General features: G+C 33.5%; 7 protein-coding genes across 10 annotated transcripts in view; 4 read left to right on the top strand and 3 right to left on the bottom strand.

Annotated features, from left to right (window-relative positions):
* Positions 1–451: 451 nt before the first annotated feature.
* LOC135140087 (THAP domain-containing protein 2-like) lies at positions 452–10,173 on the bottom strand. Of its 2 annotated transcripts, none has more exons than XM_064070496.1 (6): positions 10,081–10,173; positions 9,925–10,025; positions 1,355–1,597; positions 1,167–1,280; positions 952–1,095; positions 452–896 (listed from the first exon to the last, which is right to left on the bottom strand). In XM_064070496.1, exons 2-6 carry the CDS (start codon positions 9,993–9,995, stop codon positions 692–694), a joined length of 777 nt encoding a protein of 258 aa, XP_063926566.1. In that variant the 5' UTR covers positions 9,996–10,025; positions 10,081–10,173; the 3' UTR covers positions 452–691. The 2 variants fall into 2 exon arrangements, with proteins under 2 accessions (XP_063926566.1, XP_063926567.1); XM_064070497.1 differs by having other exon boundaries at positions 9,925–10,013.
* Positions 10,174–10,887: 714 nt separating this feature from the next.
* On the top strand, positions 10,888–12,374 carry Had1 (beta Hydroxy acid dehydrogenase 1). The gene is made up of 4 exons (XM_064070506.1): positions 10,888–11,217; positions 11,319–11,506; positions 11,584–11,767; positions 11,817–12,374. Exons 1-4 carry the CDS (start codon positions 11,189–11,191, stop codon positions 12,346–12,348), a joined length of 933 nt encoding a protein of 310 aa, XP_063926576.1. The 5' UTR covers positions 10,888–11,188; the 3' UTR covers positions 12,349–12,374.
* LOC135140096 (small ribosomal subunit protein eS1) lies at positions 12,350–13,859 on the bottom strand. The gene is made up of 4 exons (XM_064070508.1): positions 13,748–13,859; positions 13,259–13,482; positions 12,884–13,086; positions 12,350–12,706 (listed from the first exon to the last, which is right to left on the bottom strand). Exons 1-4 carry the CDS (start codon positions 13,807–13,809, stop codon positions 12,392–12,394), a joined length of 804 nt encoding a protein of 267 aa, XP_063926578.1. The 5' UTR covers positions 13,810–13,859; the 3' UTR covers positions 12,350–12,391.
* A 16-nt stretch (positions 13,860–13,875) lies between these two features.
* On the top strand, positions 13,876–15,037 carry LOC135140095 (NADH-cytochrome b5 reductase-like). The gene is made up of 2 exons (XM_064070507.1): positions 13,876–13,975; positions 14,027–15,037. The coding sequence occupies exon 2, from the start codon at positions 14,035–14,037 to the stop codon at positions 14,911–14,913; it is 879 nt and encodes a 292-aa protein (XP_063926577.1). The 5' UTR covers positions 13,876–13,975; positions 14,027–14,034; the 3' UTR covers positions 14,914–15,037.
* On the bottom strand, positions 14,881–15,648 carry LOC135140100 (enhancer of rudimentary homolog). The gene is made up of 3 exons (XM_064070510.1): positions 15,457–15,648; positions 15,220–15,405; positions 14,881–15,173 (listed from the first exon to the last, which is right to left on the bottom strand). The coding sequence occupies exons 1-3, from the start codon at positions 15,457–15,459 to the stop codon at positions 15,051–15,053; spliced, it is 312 nt and encodes a 103-aa protein (XP_063926580.1). The 5' UTR covers positions 15,460–15,648; the 3' UTR covers positions 14,881–15,050.
* Positions 15,649–15,709: 61 nt separating this feature from the next.
* Positions 15,710–16,741, top strand: LOC135140097 (BLOC-1-related complex subunit 5). The gene is made up of 2 exons (XM_064070509.1): positions 15,710–16,031; positions 16,080–16,741. Exons 1-2 carry the CDS (start codon positions 15,794–15,796, stop codon positions 16,634–16,636), a joined length of 795 nt encoding a protein of 264 aa, XP_063926579.1. The 5' UTR covers positions 15,710–15,793; the 3' UTR covers positions 16,637–16,741.
* Positions 16,742–16,838: 97 nt separating this feature from the next.
* LOC135140093 (ubiquitin carboxyl-terminal hydrolase 2-like) overlaps positions 16,839–18,597 on the top strand; it is a 37,193-nt gene continuing 35,434 nt past the window's right edge. For 2 of the 3 annotated variants that reach the window (XM_064070505.1, XM_064070503.1), the window contains exons 1-2: positions 16,839–17,095; positions 17,229–17,499. In XM_064070505.1, the coding sequence (XP_063926575.1) occupies positions 17,309–17,499 (191 nt within the window). In that variant the 5' untranslated portion in view covers positions 16,839–17,095; positions 17,229–17,308. Of the gene's footprint in view, positions 17,117–17,228; positions 17,500–18,597 lie in introns of all 3 variants that reach the window. The other variant, XM_064070504.1, reaches the window with a different exon arrangement.

The raw sequence follows: 18,597 nt of genomic DNA, 5'->3' as shown, positions 1-18,597 counted from the left end.
AAACAAACGGTTTTTTTACACTTACATCACTAATTATACCGTATGATTTTTTAAATTAAACATAAGACGAGTTGGCAGCCAGCTTTCTCCAAAATCCAGCAGGAATTCTGGCACAGATTCCTGTTGGAAGATTTTCGCTACTACCGGAGCAGCACGACCGAATTTAGAAAGTAATTTATTAAGTTATGCAACCGAATATACATTTTGTATTGTTCTAATTTTGTCCAAAGCCCAAAATTAACAGATTACAAACAAAACAAACCGATAAGTATGTTGACGTGAGTAAGAGAAGAAAATTCTTTAAATTGTCAACACATTTCAAAGGAAAAACAAAAAAAAATCGTTTTAAGTGGAGTATAAATTAGTATGAGAGCAAAAGACTATTAAATTTAAGTCTTTTTTTCCTTTTCTGCAGTTGTAAATATTCTCTGTATATTTGTTTTCAATCTCTTGATGTAGGGCGTCATCTGCCTAGTGTATGTTTGGTTGCATAAACCTGATTTGGTATCTTACAGAAGAGAGAAATAGCTAGACTGGTTATGCGTAAGTGGGGAAAGGATAGCTGACTGAGTGGTAAGAAACGCTTCATTTCAACGGTAATTAATACGTTTTCTTATGAATTACAAACATCTTTTAATGAAAACTGGTTTTGACAAGTTTTATGGGCGAAAGAAGTCCTGTCTAACTAATCTTAGACCGATTTTTTTAATTGGTCGACCAAATCATCCAAAGATTTTACTTTTTTAATTAAACGATGTTGTTTAACCCTCAAAGTTTTAATTGTGGTCCGATATTTGCTAATTTGGTTTCTTGCGATGTGCCATAATTTCTTAGCCTCACTAGTTTTCAAATTAGCTAGTTTATAGTCGCCGAAGTAAACAGGTTCGCGTTCGTTTCTATAACCAACAATTTAAATAATTAATTAAGAAAATTTTTATACGCATTTTTTACCGTTTAAATTTCTTTAACTCCTGTGCTTCTTCTAAAGGTGATCTTTTTAATAATGTTTGGGGAATCGGCTGAGGACATAATTCTACTGTTTCTTGTGTATTAGAAACACAATCTTCAATCTGTTTATTGGTATCTTCAGACACGCTAAAAAATAAAAATATTACCAAATAGGTTCTTATTCGTGAAAGTAAAACACACGTGTGTTTAATAAGTACCTTGTTGAAAGTAAACGTCTTCGCTTAGGTATTCTTCTATTTTCTTCTAATTCTAATGTTTCTTGTGTACTAGAAACACAATCTTCAGTCTGTTTATTGGTATCTTCAGACACACTAAAAAATTAAAATATTACCGAATAGGTTTTTATTCATGACAGTAACACACACAAGTGTGTTTAAGTTAGTACCTTGTTGAAAGTAAACGTCTTCGCTTAAGTATTCTTCTATTTTTTTCATTTTTGCACGAATGTGCGGGAAAATTAAAGACGCTTGGAATTGCATCTTTTTTCAGTTGTCGTTTACCAAATTGGATTATGTAATCTGATTCTCGAAAGTGTTTTCCACAAATACGGGTATTTTCATTGGGTGTAAAATCCCCTCTTTTTATAGCACTAATCCATTTTTGGCGTAATTCGGGATGTTTGGGGAATCTAACAAAATTTTTTAATTATGCGAAATCATTTGTCTGTATATTGTAGTTGGACAACCTATACGGAGAATCACTCTCCCATGTAGGAAAGAATGTACATATATTTTACATCTCACATTGAAAAATTTTAAAAAACTAAAAAATCCAAATTGGACTGAAAACTTGAGAAATCGAAAAACCTACAATTTTAAAAATTGAAAAGTTAGAATATCGAAAAGTCGAGAAATCTAAAAATCCAGAATTCGAAAAGTCGAAATACTAAAAATTCTCAAAACTCAAATATCGAAAAATTGAAGAATCGAAAAACTGAAAAATCCCAAAATTGAACGAAATATCCAAAAATTAGGAAATTAAAAATTGAGAAACCGAAAAGTCAAAAAAGTAAAGTCCAAAAATTGCAAACTTAGAAAATCGAAAAATTGAAAAATCAAAAACCTGAAAAATCCAAACATTGAAAAACAGGAAGATTGAAACTTTGGGAAGTAGAGAAATGAGAAAATAAAAAATAGATTAATTCAGAAATCCGAAAACTGAAAATTCAGAAACGTCAAAATTTGATAAATTAAAAAATATTGAAGAACTGAAAAATCGAAAAATAGAGAAATCTAAACATCAAAAAATCAAAAAAGTAAAAATTCGAAAATCTAAAATTTAAAAATTGAAAAACTGAAAAATCAACGAATCGAGACATTGAATCTCAAAAAATTGAAAAATTGAAAATTAAAAAATTCGGAAAATTAAAAAATTAAAATATGGAAAAGTTGAAAATTTGAGAAATTGGAATATAAAACAATCGAAAAATTGAAAAATCTAAAGGTTAAAAAACGAAAAACTGAAAATCCAAAAATAAAAACTCGAAAAATCCAGAAGTCGAAAAATCTAAAAGTCAAAATATTGAAAAATCTCAAAATTGAAAGAAATATCCAAAACTGAAATGGCGAAAAGTTCGGAAATCTAAAAATTAAAAAATCGAAATTTCTAAAATCGAAAAAAGGAAAAATCGAAAAGCGGAAGCGTCAGAAAATTGAAAAACCGGGAAATCTAAAAATTGAAAATTGAAAAATTTTTAAAATCGAACAATCGAAAATTGGAAATCTCAATAAACCCAGAAATCGAAATTTTGAAAAATCGAAAAATTCAAAAATCTAAAACCAAGAAGCCGAAAAGCCGAAAGATCGAGAAATAAACAATAATTGAAAAATCTTAAACCGAGAAATCGAAAAACCGAAAGATCCGAGAAATAAACAATTGAAAAATCTTAATACTTAAAAACTCGAAAAATTGAAAAATAAAAAAAGTAAAAAATCGAGAAAGCGAAAATCTAAAAGTCGAAAAACTGAAGAATCGAAGAATTAAAAAATCCCAATATTACTCGTAAATATCGAAAAATCAAGAAATAAAAACTTGAAATATCGACAAATCGAAAAGTCGAAAAACCGAAAATTTAAAAAATCGAAAAAGTTAAAAATCAAAAACCTAAATTCGAAAAATTGAAAAATCGAAAAAGTGGAAACGTTGAAAAACCGAGAAATCTAAAAATGGTAAAATTTTAAAAATCGAACAATCGAAAAATCAAATCGAAAATTCGAGATCTCAAATCCAAAAATTAAAATTTTTAAAAATTGAAAAATCAAATACATATGTAATTAAAAAATCTAAAACCAAGAACCCGAAAAACCGAAAGATCGAGAAATAAACAATAAATGAAAAATCTGATAGTTAAAAATTCGAAAAGTTGAAAAATAAAAAAGTCAAAAATTGAGAAATCGAAAATCGAAATGCCAAAAATTCGAATAAAAATTAAAGAATCGAAAAATTAAAAGATCCCAAAATTAAATATCGGAAAATAGAGAAATAAAAACTTGAAAAATATAAAAATGGACAAATCGAAAAGTCGAAAAACCAAAAATTTTAAAAATCGAAGAAGTGAAAAATCGAAAAATCGAGGAATCAAAAGATCGAAAAGACTATTAATCTAGAAATTAAAAAGTTAATTCATGGATTAATTGAGAGTAAAATTGGGAAGCCTAAAAATTAAAAAAAAGAGAACTAGAAAATTTTAAAAAACGAAAAATTGAAGAATCGAAAAACTGAAAAATATCTAAAATTGAAAAATTGAAAAATCGGAAAGCGAAAAAGTCGAAAAATCGAAAAACCGAGAATCTGAAAATAAAAAAATTAAATTAGAAAATCGATAAATCCAACAATCGAAAAATTGAAAAATCAAATCGGAAACTTGAGCAATCGAAAAGTCGAAATCTCGATAAACCCAGAAGTTTTGAAAAACTAAAAAATCGAAAAATCCAACAATCTAAAATCGCGACGCCGAAGAATCGAAACAACGTAAAATTCAAAAACTGAGACATGGAGAAGTCGAAAAATCAAAAGATCGAAAAATCGAGGAGTCGAAAAGTTGAGAAGTCGAAAAATTGAGTAATCGAAATAGGCCAAAATCGAAAAATCGAAAAGCTAAAAATGGAAAAATTGATAAATCGAGATCTCAAAAAATTGAAAAATCGAAAATTTAAAAATTCGGAAAATTAAAAAATTAAAATGTGGAAAAGTTGAAAAATTGAGAAGTTGAAATATAAAACAAGCGAAAAATTGAAAAATCTACAGTTTAAAAAAAACTGAAAATCCAAAAATAAAAACTCGAAAAATCCAGAAGACGAAAAATCGGAAAATCGAAGAATCGAAATATTGAAAAATAAAAACATCGAAAAATATAAATGTCGAAAAGTCAAAAAATCGAGAAATTGAAAAGTTAATTCATGGATTGGGATCTCGGGAAATCGAAATTTTGGAAATGCCAAAAACTGAAAAATTGTAAAACTGAAACATCGCAAAATTCAGAAACCTAAAAATTAAAAAAAAAACGAGAGCTAGGAAATTTTAAAAAACAAAAAATTGAAGAATCGAAAAACTGAAAAATCGATAAATTGAAATATCCCAAAACTGAAATAGTGAAAGGATGGGAAATCGAAAAACTGAAAATTTTCTAAAATTGGAAAATCTAAAAATCGAAAAGCGGAAAAGTTGGAAAAATCGAAAAACCCAGAAATCTAAAACTAAAAATTGAAAAATTAAATCGAAAAATCGAAATCTCAATAAATCCAGAAATCGAGATTTTTAAAAATTGAAAAATCGAAAAATTAAAAAATCTAAAACCGGGAAATCGAAAAACCGAAAGATCCGAGAAATAAACAAATGAGAAATCTTAATAAAACTTAAAAACTCGAAAAATTGAAAAATAAAAAGTACAAAATTGAGAAATCAAAAATCTAAAAGTCGAAAAATTGAAGAATCGAAGAATTAGAAAATCCCAATATTACTCGTAAATATCGAAAAATCAAGAAATAAAAACCTGAAAAATCGACAAATCGAAAAGTCGAAAAACCGAAAATTTAAAAAATCGAAAAAGTTAAAAATCAAAAACCTAAATTCGAAAAATTGAAAAATCGCGAAAGCGAAAGATCGAAAAGTGGATAAATCAACAAATGGGAAATACAAAAGATCGAATAAAATCAAAAATCGAAAAATCTAAATTTCCAAATGTCAAAATATCGAGAAAATGAAAAGTTGATTCATCGATTAATTGAGAAATCGAAATTTTGGAAACGCCAAAAATTGAAAAATCAAATCGAAAAATTGGGCAATCGAAAATTCGAAATCTCAATAAATCCAGAAATAGAGAGATTTTTAAAAATTGGAAAATCGAAAAATTAAAAAATCTAAAACCGGGAAATCGAAAAACCGAAATATCCGAGAAATAAACAATTGAGAAATCTTAATAAGACTTAAAAACTCGAAAAATTGAAAAATCGAGAAATCGAAAGATCGAAAAGTGGATAAATCAACAAACGAGAAAAACAAAAGATAGAAGAAATCAAAAATCGAAAAATTTAAATGTCGAAATCTTGGAAACGCCAAAAATTCAAAAATTGTAAAATCGAAACGTCGGAAAATGAGTAACCTAAAATTAAATAAAATCGAGAAATCGACAATTTTAAAAATCGAAAAATTGAAGAATCCAAAAACTACAAAATCGATAAATTGAGAAATGCCAAAACTGAAATGGCGAAAAGTTGAGAAATCTAAAAATTAAAAAATCGAAATATCTAAAATCGGAAAAACCAAAAATCGAAAAGCGGAAACGTCGGATAATCGAAAAACCGAGAAATGTAAAAATCAAAAATTGAAAAATTTTAGAAATCGAACAATCGAAAAATCAAATCGAAAATTCGAGATCTCAATAAATCCAGAAATTAAAATTTTGAAAAATTGAAAAATCAAATAATCCAAAAATCTAAAACTAAGAAGCCGAAAAACCGAAAGATCGAGAAATCGAGAAATCAAAAGATCGAAAAGACTATTAAAATCAAAAAATTGAAAAATTTAAATGTCGAAAAGTCAAAAAATCCAGAAATTGAAAAGTTAATGCATGGATTAATAGAGAGTAAAATTGAGAAACCTAAAAATTTAAAAAAAGAGAACTAGAAAATTTTAAAAAAGGGAAAAATTGAAGAATCGAAAAACTGAAAAATATCTAAAATTGGAAAATCGAAAAATCGGGAGGCGGAAAAGTCGAAAAACCGAGAAATCTGAAAATAAAAAAAAAATAAAATTTAAAAAATCGATAAATCGAACAATCGAAAAATTAAAAAATCAAAGCGGAAAATTGAACAATCGACAAGTCGAAATCTCGAGAAACCCAGAAGTTTTGAAAAATTAAAAAATCGAAAAATCCAACAATCTAAAATCGAGAAGCCGAAAAACCGAAAGATCGAGAAATAAAAAAATCGAAAAACCGACAAATCAAAAAATCGAAACATCGTAAAATTCAAAAACTGAGCCATCGAGAAGTCGAAAATCAAAAAAATTGAGAAACCGAAATAGGCCAAAATCGAAAAATCGAAAATTTAAAAATTCGGAAACTTGAAAAATTAAAATATGAAAAAGTTGAAAAATTAAGAAATTGAAATATAAAACAAGCGAAAAATTGAAAAATCTAAGGTTTAAAAAAACCGAAAATCCAAAAATAAAAACTCGAAAAATCCAGAAGTCGAAAAATCGAAAAGTCGAAGAATCGAAATACTGAAAAAAAAACTCAAAATTGAACGAAATATCCAAAAATTGAGGAATTAAAAAATTGGAAAATTGAGAAATCGAAAAACCAATAAAGCGAAGTCGAAAAATCGAAAATTCGAACAACTGAAATCGAAACTTTGAGACGTGGGAAAATCAAAAATAGATTAATTGAGAAATGGGAAAACTGAAAATTTAGCAATATTAAAATTTGAAAAATTGAAAAATATGTAGAAATACTGAAGAACTGAAAAATCAAAAAATCGAGAAATCTAAAAATCTAAAATTTAAAATATTGAACAATTAAAATACCGCAAATTGAAGGATCGAGAAATCCAAACATCAAAAAATCAAAAAACAAAAATTCGAAAATTTAAAATCAGAAAATCGACAAATCGGGAATTCGAAACTCCAGAATTTAAAAAATTGAAAAATCCGATAACTAAAAAATCGAAACATTGAAAAATTCAAAAACTGAGACATCGGGAATTCGAAAAATCAGAGGATCGAGAAATTGAGGAGTCGGAAACCAAAAAGAAAAGTTACAAATTGAAAAATTGAAATACATATAGAAGAACTGAAAACTCGAGATATCGAAACAGAATTTAGAATTTTAAAAATTGAAATATTAAAACATCGATAATTTGAAAAATTGAGAAATCCAAGTATAAAACAGTCGAAAAATTGAAAAATCTAAAGTTTAACAATAAATTGAAAATCAAAAAAAATCAAAAATCGACAAATCAAAAAAATCAAAAATCGACAAATAAAAAAAATCCAGCAATCGAAAAGTCGAAAAATCTAAATATTGAAAAATCTCATAACTGAAAGAAATATCCAAAAAATTGAGAAATTAAAAAAAATCGAAAAATTGAAGAATTGAAGAAGTGAAAAATCGAAATTTTAGGAAATCGAGAAGTGGAAAAATAAAAAAAAATACTTCAGAAATCGGAAAACTGAAAATTTAGAAACGTGAAAATTTGAAAAATTGAAAAATCGAAATATTTTATCGCTATATTTTTTAGAATTTTTGGCAATTTTTTCAAAACTAAAATTTTTCAATGCATTTATGAAAATTTCAGCCAATTCTTGACCATTTGACATTTTCTCATAAATTTCGACATCCGGAAGTTAATTTCGGCCTCATTTCTTTTATAGTTTCTACCATTTTTCCAGAATCGGCTACTGAAGTATTGCAATTTTTTTAATTAAAAAAAAATCAAATTTTTTAAATCTCGCTCCGGATGCATTAAACACGCTATGGTTTTCGTAATTAGCACGACGAAATCTATATCCCAGAATTTTTTGGAAACTTTTTCAAAACTAAAATTTTTCAATATCCTTATGAAAATTTCAACGAATTTTTGTGAATTTTCGAAACTTATTATCCAGAATCGCCAGTCGAAGTACTGCAATTTTTGGATTAAAAAAAATATCTTTTCAAATTAAATATTTTTAAATCGTCCTGGGAGCATAAATGCACCATGTTTTCTTATCAGCACTACAAAATAATTATATATTCTACATTTTTTGATTTTTTTTTAAACCAAAATTTGTCAATACATATGAAAATTTAGGCCAAATTTTGACAATTTTCGAAACTTAACCAAAGACATTTTGCCATAAATTTGGACCTCCAGAAGTTAGTTTCGGCCTCATTTTTTCTATATTTCCATCATTTTTTCAGAATCGCCCATTAAGTACATATTACATTTTTTTGGATTTAAAAAAAATACGTTTTCAAACGGAACATTTTTAAATCTCGCCCGGGTGCATAAACACGCCATATTTTTTTGGAATTAGCACAATGAAATCTACATTCCAGAATTTTTTGTGATTTTTTTAGCAACTTTTTCAAAACCAAAATTTTTCAGTGCATTTATGAAAATTTCGACCAATTTTTGACAATTTCCGAAACTTAACCCGAAATTTTCTGGTAAATTTCGACCTCCAGAAGTTCATTTTTTTGGAAACTTTTTGCAAAATAAAATTTTCTTTATCCTTATGAAAATTTCGACGAATTTTCGTCAATTTTCGAAACTTAATTAAACTAAATAAAAAAACATTTCCCCAAATTTTCATAAATCAGAAGTTAATTTTGACCTCATTTCTGCTACACCTTCTATCATTTATCCAGAATCACCAATCGAAGTACTGAAATTTTTTGGATTTAAAAAAATATATGTTTTCAAATTAAATCGTCCTGGGAGCATAAATGCAGCATGTTTTCGTATCAGCACAATAAAATAATTATATACTCTGTATTTTTTTTAAACCAAAATTTGTCAATACATTATGAAAATTTGGGCCAAATTTTGACAATTTTCGAAACTTAACCAAAGACATTTTGTCACAAATTTCGACCTCCAGAAGTTAGTTTCGGCCTCATTTCTTCTATATTTCTATAATTTTTTCAGAATCGCCCACTGAAGTATTACAATTTTTTACGTTTTCAAACGGAACATTTTTAAATCTCGCCCGGGTGCTTAAACCCGCTATATTTTTTGGAATTAACACAAGGAAATCTACATTCCAGAATTCCACAAGTTAATTTCGGCCTCATTTCTTTTATAGTTTCTACCATTTTTTTAGAATCGCCTACTGAAATATTTCAATTTTTTGAATTAAAAAAAAATGACAATTTTCGAAACTTAATCATTAACATATAGTACTATTCGGACTACACTGTCAACTAGTTTTTATTTATTTTTTTGTTTGTTTGGTCTATTTTATTTATTTACATGTTTTTCCATTTTTGTAACTGGTCTAACCGTTAAATAAATAAATCAATCATTAACTAAAAAATATTTTCCCAATTTTCATAGACCAGAAGTTAATTCCGCCCTCATTTCTGCTATAGTTTCTATCATTTTCCAGAATCGCCAATCGAAGTACTGTAATTTTTTGGATTTAAAAAAATTTGTTTTTTCAAATTGAATATTTTTAAATCATCCCGGGAGCATAAATACACCATGTTTTCGGATCAGCACAACAAAATATATATTCCGGGTTTTTTGAAAACGGAACAATGTTAATTATGGATTTATGGATAACCTCTCGTATAAGACCAGAGTGAATGGTGTTTGTTTTTGCTAATGTTTGATAGCGCCATCTGATGTTAAGTAAAATAAACCTAATAATACGTTTGGTAACTGATAACTGTAGTGAAAGCTCACTATTTAGGCGAAGTAAAATTTATATTAGGTTGTCCAACTATAAGATAAGTTACTTAAACAATGCTACCTGTGAAATGACACAAGATTGCTTCCATTTGCACGTTCTGTGCAGTTAAACGCACAACACGATTTCACCATAGTCCGATAAAATATAACCTAAAAACAATACTAATTTAAATAAGTGTAACTTGAGTCTCAAAACGTAATTTTGCAAAAAAAACACCTTAAAACACAATGCGAGAACACGAAAAAGACCTCAAAAACACACTGCCACCCAGTGACCCTGTTGCCACCCAAAAGAAACCTATCTCTGTCCCACTCTCCCACTGTGTTGACAGGTGTCTGTTGACAACGCGCGTCTCTCTCTAAATTATGTACTTCTAAAGTCGCGTTCTTTTCTATAGAACCACTCCCTAGTGTAAATTTTCAAAATTTGTTTGGTGTAAGTGACCTTGACGGGTTTCTGGGGGAAAACATATGTGTCAAAAATTTGACAGGTTAGATGGCCCCATTGTCAATGTAGATATTTTATTTTAACAAATAGATGAACAGAACATACAGTCTGCACGGGATACAGTGCGGCATAACTGAGGGCAACCGAAACGTTCGTGTTGTGCTAGTTTCGATTGCCATGTCAACTACCGCTACCAACCGCGTTCGGCGTAAAGTACTAGATGACAGGGCTACCAACTTGACTTTTTATCGAGTGGTTCCGTAGAAATGACCGCTACTGTATATAATGTTATTTCTCTGCTTTGAATGTTCATACACCAGTTTAATGCATATTTCTGAATCAAAATCGAATTAATAAACCATCATTGTTAAATTAATTAAAAGAAAAAAGATTGTTGGTTATCTTAAAAAAAAACTGTCATTGACGAGAGTTGTCAATTGCCATAGCAACAGAACAACAAATCAGCTTATGCTATGACTTTATGCAATAAACAGTTCAAATAATATCTATAAAATGGGCCAAATACTCCTCAAAGAACTAAAAAACGTGCCTTTCTCAGACGCCCAATCCCTCTTCCTCAAGCAACTACCTCTCCAACCATCCACAGTTCCACAAGTATGTACGTCCCCTCCTAAGCTAAAATCCGTGTTATTCATTACGATACACGTTCCATTAACAAAAAAAAAAATTAAACCAGATAAAAAACCCATCATCAATCACAATTTAATTCCATTCCAAATCGCCTCAATCCTCAATCTGACCTTGCAGTTAATCTAAAGTACAACGTAAACAAAACACAAGTATCTCTTGCGATAATTACTTAAAAATAACTCCAACTGTGACTTTCACCAGTTTTCAGTGCACCTTCAGCCGCAAAATGTCGCGAAAAATCGGAATCGTAGGCAGGTGAGAAAATCTCCAAAACCATTTTCAAAATGTGAGGTTACGAGCCACGTCACTCGCAACATGGCGCCGAATTCAAATATTAATTAATTTTTGAATTTCAGTGGATTAATCGGGCGCTCGTGGGCCATGCTTTTCGCCAGCGTGGGCTACCAGGTGACCATTTACGACATCGAGCCCAAACAAATCGAATCCGCTTTGGTCGACATCGAAGACCAGCTGAAGACTTTGGAGAAGAACGGGCTCCTAAGAGGAAAACTCAACGCCCAAGAACAATTTGCATGCGTTAAAGGTGCGTAAATCACAGCCGATTACATAAGTCTTATCGCACGAGTAAATAAAACTGTTATCAACAAATGGAATTTTTAGGAACGACGAAGTTGGAAGAAGCAGTCAAGGATGCACTTTTCATCCAGGAGTGCGTTCCAGAAAATCTGGAACTCAAGAGAAAGGTCTGGAAAGGCGTGGATGACATCGCCGGCCCCACGACGATTTTCTCGAGCTCTACGTCCACTTTCTTGCCGTCTTTGTTTTCAGACCACTTGAAAAACAAGTCAGTTTTGATTGGGTGGTGATCAATGACACTAATGTGGTTATTTTAGGAAAAATATTGTGGTGTCGCACCCGGTTAACCCCCCTTACTACGTCCCCCTGGTCGAGATAGTCCCGGCCCCGTGGACCGACCCCGCCGTCACTAAAAAAACCCGTGCCATTATGGAAGAAATCGGGCAGACGCCGGTATCCCTCTCTAAAGAAGTCCCTGGATTCGTCGTCAACCGTCTCCAGTACGCCCTGCTCAACGAAACCTGGAACTTGGTCGCCGACGGGGTTCTAGACGTCAAAGACATCGACAAAGTCATGTCTGACGGCCTAGGCATGCGCTACGCTTTCTTAGGCCCCCTTGAAACCACCCACTTGAACGCAGAGGGTTTCGTCGACTACTGCAACAAGTACTCAAACACGATTTTCTCCGTCAGCAAAGACTTCAAGCCGTTGCAAAAATGGGAGGGCCCCCTTGTGGACGAAATCGCAAAACAACTGGAAGCTGACGTCCCGTTGGAAGAACTACAAAAGCGCAGGATTTGGCGAGACTTAGCTTTAACTAAACTCAGCCAATTGAAAAAGTCGCTGTAGATACGTAATAAACGTTTTTATTTTCAGTTTTCTTATAAACAAATTAAACAGACTCTTGAACTGGCGGTTCGTAGCCTTCAGGTCTGTCTACTTTTGAACCTGCTTCTCCTGGCTCTCCAGCTCCTCCCTTACCTCCGTCACCGTGCAACTCCAGGAGTTTGGAAAGCTCGAAACGGGGCTTCTTCAATACTTTCACTTTGCGAATGTACACGTCGTGGAGGGGGTAGATCCCCTGGCAGGCTTTCTCAATGTCTTTCGCGATGGAATCGGGGAGAAGTTTATTCACGACTTCTTTTAAGTCACTCCCGGTGATGTCCCGGGTGATGATTTCAACCATCTTCTTGCGAATTCCGCGGACCTAAAAAATCGTGATTTTGAGTATTTTTCAACTACGAAATTGCGACTAAAAAAACGAAAAAGTTCAGATGTGAGATTTTTAGGGAACAAAGTCTCATCATGGCTTGTCAATGCGAGCTGAGTAGTCTCATCACGTTAATACCAAAAAAACCAAGATTTGTAAAAATTGTAAACCAACCTGCGTGTGTTGAGCGTAGCAAGTTTTCCTCTGCGACAACTGATCTTTGTTTGTAAAACCAATACAAAACACCCTCAACAAGTAACCATCGGTTGTCTTCACGTCAGCGGACGCTTCAATCAAAGTTTGCCACTTTTTCACCATTGATCGAAGTTTGTCGGTGGTCAAATCCATACCGTGGAAATTCGTGAGCACATTCCTACCTACAACCACGAAATTAACACGTGCACTTCACTCAAACCGCGCTTAAATTAACAACGGGTTCAGTTTACAAATTAATAATAGGGAACATGAAGTCTCATCATGTTTGGTCAATGCGAGCTGAGTGTATCATCATTTAAGCACTAAAAAACAACAAAATGGGGGTAAAAGTACCTTGAACGTCCTCTGCAATTAGCCTAAACTTCCTGAACGAGCGCTCAGCGTCGTTATCGTTCTGCAAATCGGCTAGAGACACTTCGAACACTCTAGCCTTGAGACCCTCTGAGGCTATCCTCGTACCTTGCGTACGGTTTACCAGAGTTTTGCCCACTTGCCTCGTGGCAAACATCGAGGGGGCTTTCACATCGTACCAGTCCTTACGGGTGAATGGGTCCACACTGAAACATAACCCCAAATATTAACATGTTCCACAAACAACCACACAAACGACCACGAAATGCATGTATCACCCCATTCGCACGACTAAACGCAAAAACATTACCACTTTCGTTCACAATTTACTAATTAAGGAGTTTGACGGTAGCGGCATGGATTTAAGTTCCGGTTTTTTCCAAACCATCCTCCATCGAAAACGGAAATTATGAATGTGGAACTTCCAGACAAGCTTTAGCAGACACAAATGTTACAAAATTTTAGACTTACATCTTCTTTTTAACTCCTTTTTTGCCTCCTTTGGAAAGGCCCTTGTTTTTCCCAACTGCCATCTTGGACTGCCACAAGAAAAGAGAAGTGACAGACGGCACGCAAGTGCTAGCACAAAAACGACTGAAAAATCACCACATTTGAAACTAAATGAGGGGCGCGCATGCGCGCCTCCAAATGTCAAATTTTATCAATTTAAACACTACTAATAACTAAAATAAACAAAAAGTAATAAGAAAAAGTAAATTGTGAAAGTCTAATTCGTGCATTGTTTTGTAGGTTGTGGTATGGAGCCCCCTGAACCCCCCGACGAGTCCGACTGTTGCAACTCCGGCTGCAATCCCTGCATTTTGGACGTGTATGAAGCGCAGCTACAAAAATACAAAGACAACCTGAAGAAGTCCACCCTGCGCCCCCTGGAAGTCAATTCAATCAGTCCGAGTTCCTACACGATTTTCGTTGTAGTTGCTGTTAGACGGATTTCACCGACTGTGTTGTTATTGAAGTTTGAATATGCAGACACCAAAGATAAAACCCCTAATTGTTTCAAGTATAATTGTGGCCAGTATCTCTTGCTACGGGGGCAAGATGGTGACGGTGAATTCACAAGAGCGTACACCCCCATACCTGTCGAAAACGAAATTAAATTGGGGTTTACCACTCTTGTTAGAGTGTATCCATTTGGCCGGATGTCCAGACTATTGAAAAAGCTACAAGTGGGGGATAAAACGTCCTGGCGGGGGCCTTACGGTGACTTTACTATCAACTACAACTACAAATATTTGTTGTTTATAGCGCAGGGTACAGGAATAGCCCCCGTTTTTTCGGTCATCAGTGAAATTATTAACAATCCAGAGTGTGAAAGTTTTATTAAATTATTTTTTTGTTGTTGTGACTGTGATGATATTCTATTAAGAAACGAATTGTACGACCTGGGGGCTTATTGGAACTTCAGTTGTGAAATATTTTTAAGCAATAGTAACAATTTAGTTAAGAAATATAATGAAGTTGTACATGAGTGTAAACTCACCACTAATATCGTCACTAACTACATTAACGGCAAAAATAACTTACAAACTCTCATCTGCGGCAGCGACAACTTCACCCAATTCTTTAAAAACGAAGTTGAGAAGTTAGTTGAAAGCAATAATGTTTATTTATTTTGAACTAAACTTAAACATGTACATGACACCAAACCGTTGTCATTGGTTGTGTCCCAATTATTCTATTTTGATACAATAGAAAGTTTATATGTTAAAAATTGTTAAGTAAACTTAAACTAAACCCTAACGCTGTTATTTTCTCAATCAGTGTGGCCCGCTGCCTGCCGCAGCAGTATGTATATTTTCTCCTTTATCCAGTCCTTGTTATACGGGGCGTACGTATTGGTCGATTTCTGATACACAAGACAACTTAAATCAGACAACTGAAACAACAACATTAAGAGTGGTCACAGCGTAAAAATCACCTACTTGGTCGACAAAATCAAACAATTGTGATATATCGTATGTGATTGTGGGAGTATTTGGGTTCCTTCGTTTCAAGTGTTCTTCGTAGATTTTACAAACACCCTCCATACACTCATTGACTGATTCGTAGTCAGAGTAAGTCCGAGTTTCGGGGTTGGCCCCCGGCTGCACTAGTAAGATCGTGTGTGCCTGAAACCACAACAATGACTCACTTAAATCACAAATTACTAAAATACCCACCATTGCTACGTATTATAGTCACAAATTAAACATCAAGTTGCCACCAAACACAAAAATTGAGGTTATGGTGTGAAACTCTAGAAGCCCATGCTGCCAACTTAAACCGGAACCGATTTTCGGTAAAGAAATAATTGAATTTTGACTTGGAGTTAATTAAAGACGAGTTTAGTTTCCAAACTGTGTCTAAACCGCTGCGAGATAATTTTTTCCACTTTTAATAATTTAATAAAAAACCGTTTAGGTACAACAACAAATTCCCTAAAGTCACTAATGTTACTAAATACATAACCTCAAACCATTTGTTTTCGTGTTTAGAATTAATTAAATAATCACAAAGATGGGTTCGGAGCACTCAACCCATGTTCATTCTAGTCATCGCACGGCAAGTTTAAACCATGACCCGAAGCAATCATCTAATATTCGTCGACAACACACTATTGCGAATCCTGGAGGGGGCGCGGATCACCCCGAATTGTACGACAACGGGCGCCCGGGGTCCATTTCACCGGGACCCAGTGTCTGCAGCGACACCGACTTGCCCTACATCAGCTACACAGTGAATAGGCCAATCGGAGGTGCTAACTCATTTATTGCCACTGTCTTTGTTAAAATACGCGTTTCAGATTCCCCCAAGTTAACCAATCGACAAATCGTCAAAACCAAACGGAAAATTCCAACCAAACAAACTAAGAAGTCTGCGCATAACATCGTGGTGGTGAAACCGGCAGCCACCGGTCCCAATCTTGACAGAGACCCTGATATTATGCGCTTGCAGAGTATTCCGATGTTCTTGCCTATAATGCGGGCCACTTTGAACCTGCCGGCCGCTCGCGACCCCGAGGTTCTAGAGCGCTTGGACCCGGCCCCCTTGCACAAGTTGTGTGTGAAGTATCAAACCCATCTGACCGCTTGTGCGAATTTCGTGGCGACCGAGCAAAACCAGCTGACTCAGAAGGTTCGTGAGACCGATAACGAAATCGGGAAGATCATAAGCGCCGCGACTGATAAACAAAAAAAGTTTGCTAAGTACGCCGAAAAGCTGGCTAAAGTGCAGGAGCTGTCGCACCAGCTGAATCGGTGCCACATGTTGTTGAACCAAACTCTCGAGTCCATGGAGACTCTGAACAATTATCTGGACATCGAAGACAGGCTGGAGCCTTTCGTGTGGACGACTGGATGATAAATCGCCTTGACAAGAATGACAGGCGAGATGACAGGTGACAAATAGTGATCTCATTTGTTTTTATTTATGGTTGCTTGATGTAAGAATAAAGTGTTTAAAGGAGGGGCGAGTTTGGATTTGAGCGGGGTGTAAATGGGGGCAATGAGTAAATTGGCGATAAATAAGCTTATAAGGCGAGAAAAATTGCAGTTGTTCAAGGTCGTCCGTATGAGCCATATGCCGGTGACGTCACCGCAAGATGGCCGCCACCCAAAATGGTCGATTCGTCCTCTTTTTTAATTTTTTAACTCGAATTTGAGATTATTTTCGAAAAGTGGTGCCGGTGCCGTCTTCGAAATTACGTTCGCGCGCGTTTCCGTTTCCGTGTGCTGCGTTCCCGCCGATTTTTTCCGTTCCTGGTCCGAAGGTGCCCCAAAAGGATTTCGCCCCCTTGGAAAGCGCCGATCTGTACACTAGGTAGCTAGGGTCTAAAAATAAGTTAATGACTTTTTATTTTACACTCTTGACATATTTTAGAAATTTTGAGTTATTTTTGTAACGGATTAAATTTAGTTGAGCACATTCACTGACCGTCGTACTTTCTTTCCAGATACAGACTAAATGAGTGCTTATTTTGAATGTTATCGGCGGGTTGAGTGATAAGAAGTTGTGATAAGACGATCAGGGAAAATGCCAGTTTTATCTCCTCGACAGAGCAGTGCTTCTGCTTTGACCGGATCGTACAGGTCCACGTTCAGTTCATCTACCATTGACAGGCCTTACTTCAGTTCAACGAGCTACAGTCCGAGAATTACGAGCTTTAGTGAGAGATACACCACTAGGACCTATTCGGATTCAGATGGAAGGCGCATCTTCTCGAGGTTAGGCAGGTTTTAAGAACACGATTTTATCACTGAAGTGACGAGATTAAGCCAAATTGATTGATTGACGTCAAAGTCAGGTTACCGAGATTTTCAGGGATTTCCGGGTCTTATTATAGCAAAAAAATAATAGCGTCGCGGTGACAGTAGATGTTTTTTTTTTAAATGGGGTTTTCGCCAAAAAAGAACACTTATTTACAGATGCAAGGACTCGTAAATTTACAGAATCCTTTAAGTGTACAGAGGTATTTCAAGTTCCAAAAATATTGTTGGCTTCATGCATTACATTATTTAAATATTTTCCACTTTTAACACATGTTGTTTTTTTTTCAAATCATGGGTGGAATTGACAAACAAAAATCAAGAATTATTTTTTTAAAATCAGTTTTGGACTACTTGCAAAATTTTGAAATATTAAAACAATGAAATTTTTGTAATTTTCCTATGTATTTGAGGTGATTTTGAGAAAACACTAAAGTAGCCATATCTATAAGTATCTGTTAGTTACTTATCACTTATAACATTAATATTATGTCACATTTTTGTTTGAAAGGTGCGGTTGTTCTGGTGAAACAATTTAATAGATAAGTTTTATTGACAATTTGAGGGTCATTTAATTTCAATAAAGTTTGTAAAAAATTAATGTGAAATAGTAAGGAAAGTAAAAAAAAAAGTTTTAAAAAAATCATTAATGAAAATGTTTTAAGTTTTATAGACAATGAGTCATGGGAGTAAAGTTCAGCAGATGTGTTTATCATAGTTGTGTTCCTTTCTTTCTAATAATATAGGTATGTCGTGTCTCTTTCTAATGCCGGTGAAAGCATTTTTTATTTTACGGCTTATTCACGTCACTTGGTGCCTCATTTATTTTTTATGTTTACTGTATCTAAGTCACGTTTACTTTACTTGTACCTAGTAATTTATTTCATTTTTATTTATTTATATTTTTTACAAAGGAATGTATTTAATCTGATTTTTTTCTCTCTTTTTAAATATCTAATAAACAGGATTCCAGGTCGATGACGTATCTCTGACGTCATTGACCAAAAAATTTGCATAAGCGGTATACACTAAAAATCTATTTGGAGCAGGCGATGA

The sequence above is a fragment of the Zophobas morio genome, unplaced genomic scaffold (assembly GCF_036711695.1).
Source record: "Zophobas morio isolate AGI-343-1 ecotype UQ-CSIRO unplaced genomic scaffold, CSIRO_AGI_Zmor_V1 ptg000038l, whole genome shotgun sequence".
Classification (NCBI taxonomy): domain Eukaryota; kingdom Metazoa; phylum Arthropoda; class Insecta; order Coleoptera; family Tenebrionidae; genus Zophobas; species Zophobas morio.
The sequence above is the reverse complement of the archived record's forward strand: the minus strand, read 5'-3'. Positions and strand labels throughout refer to the sequence as shown.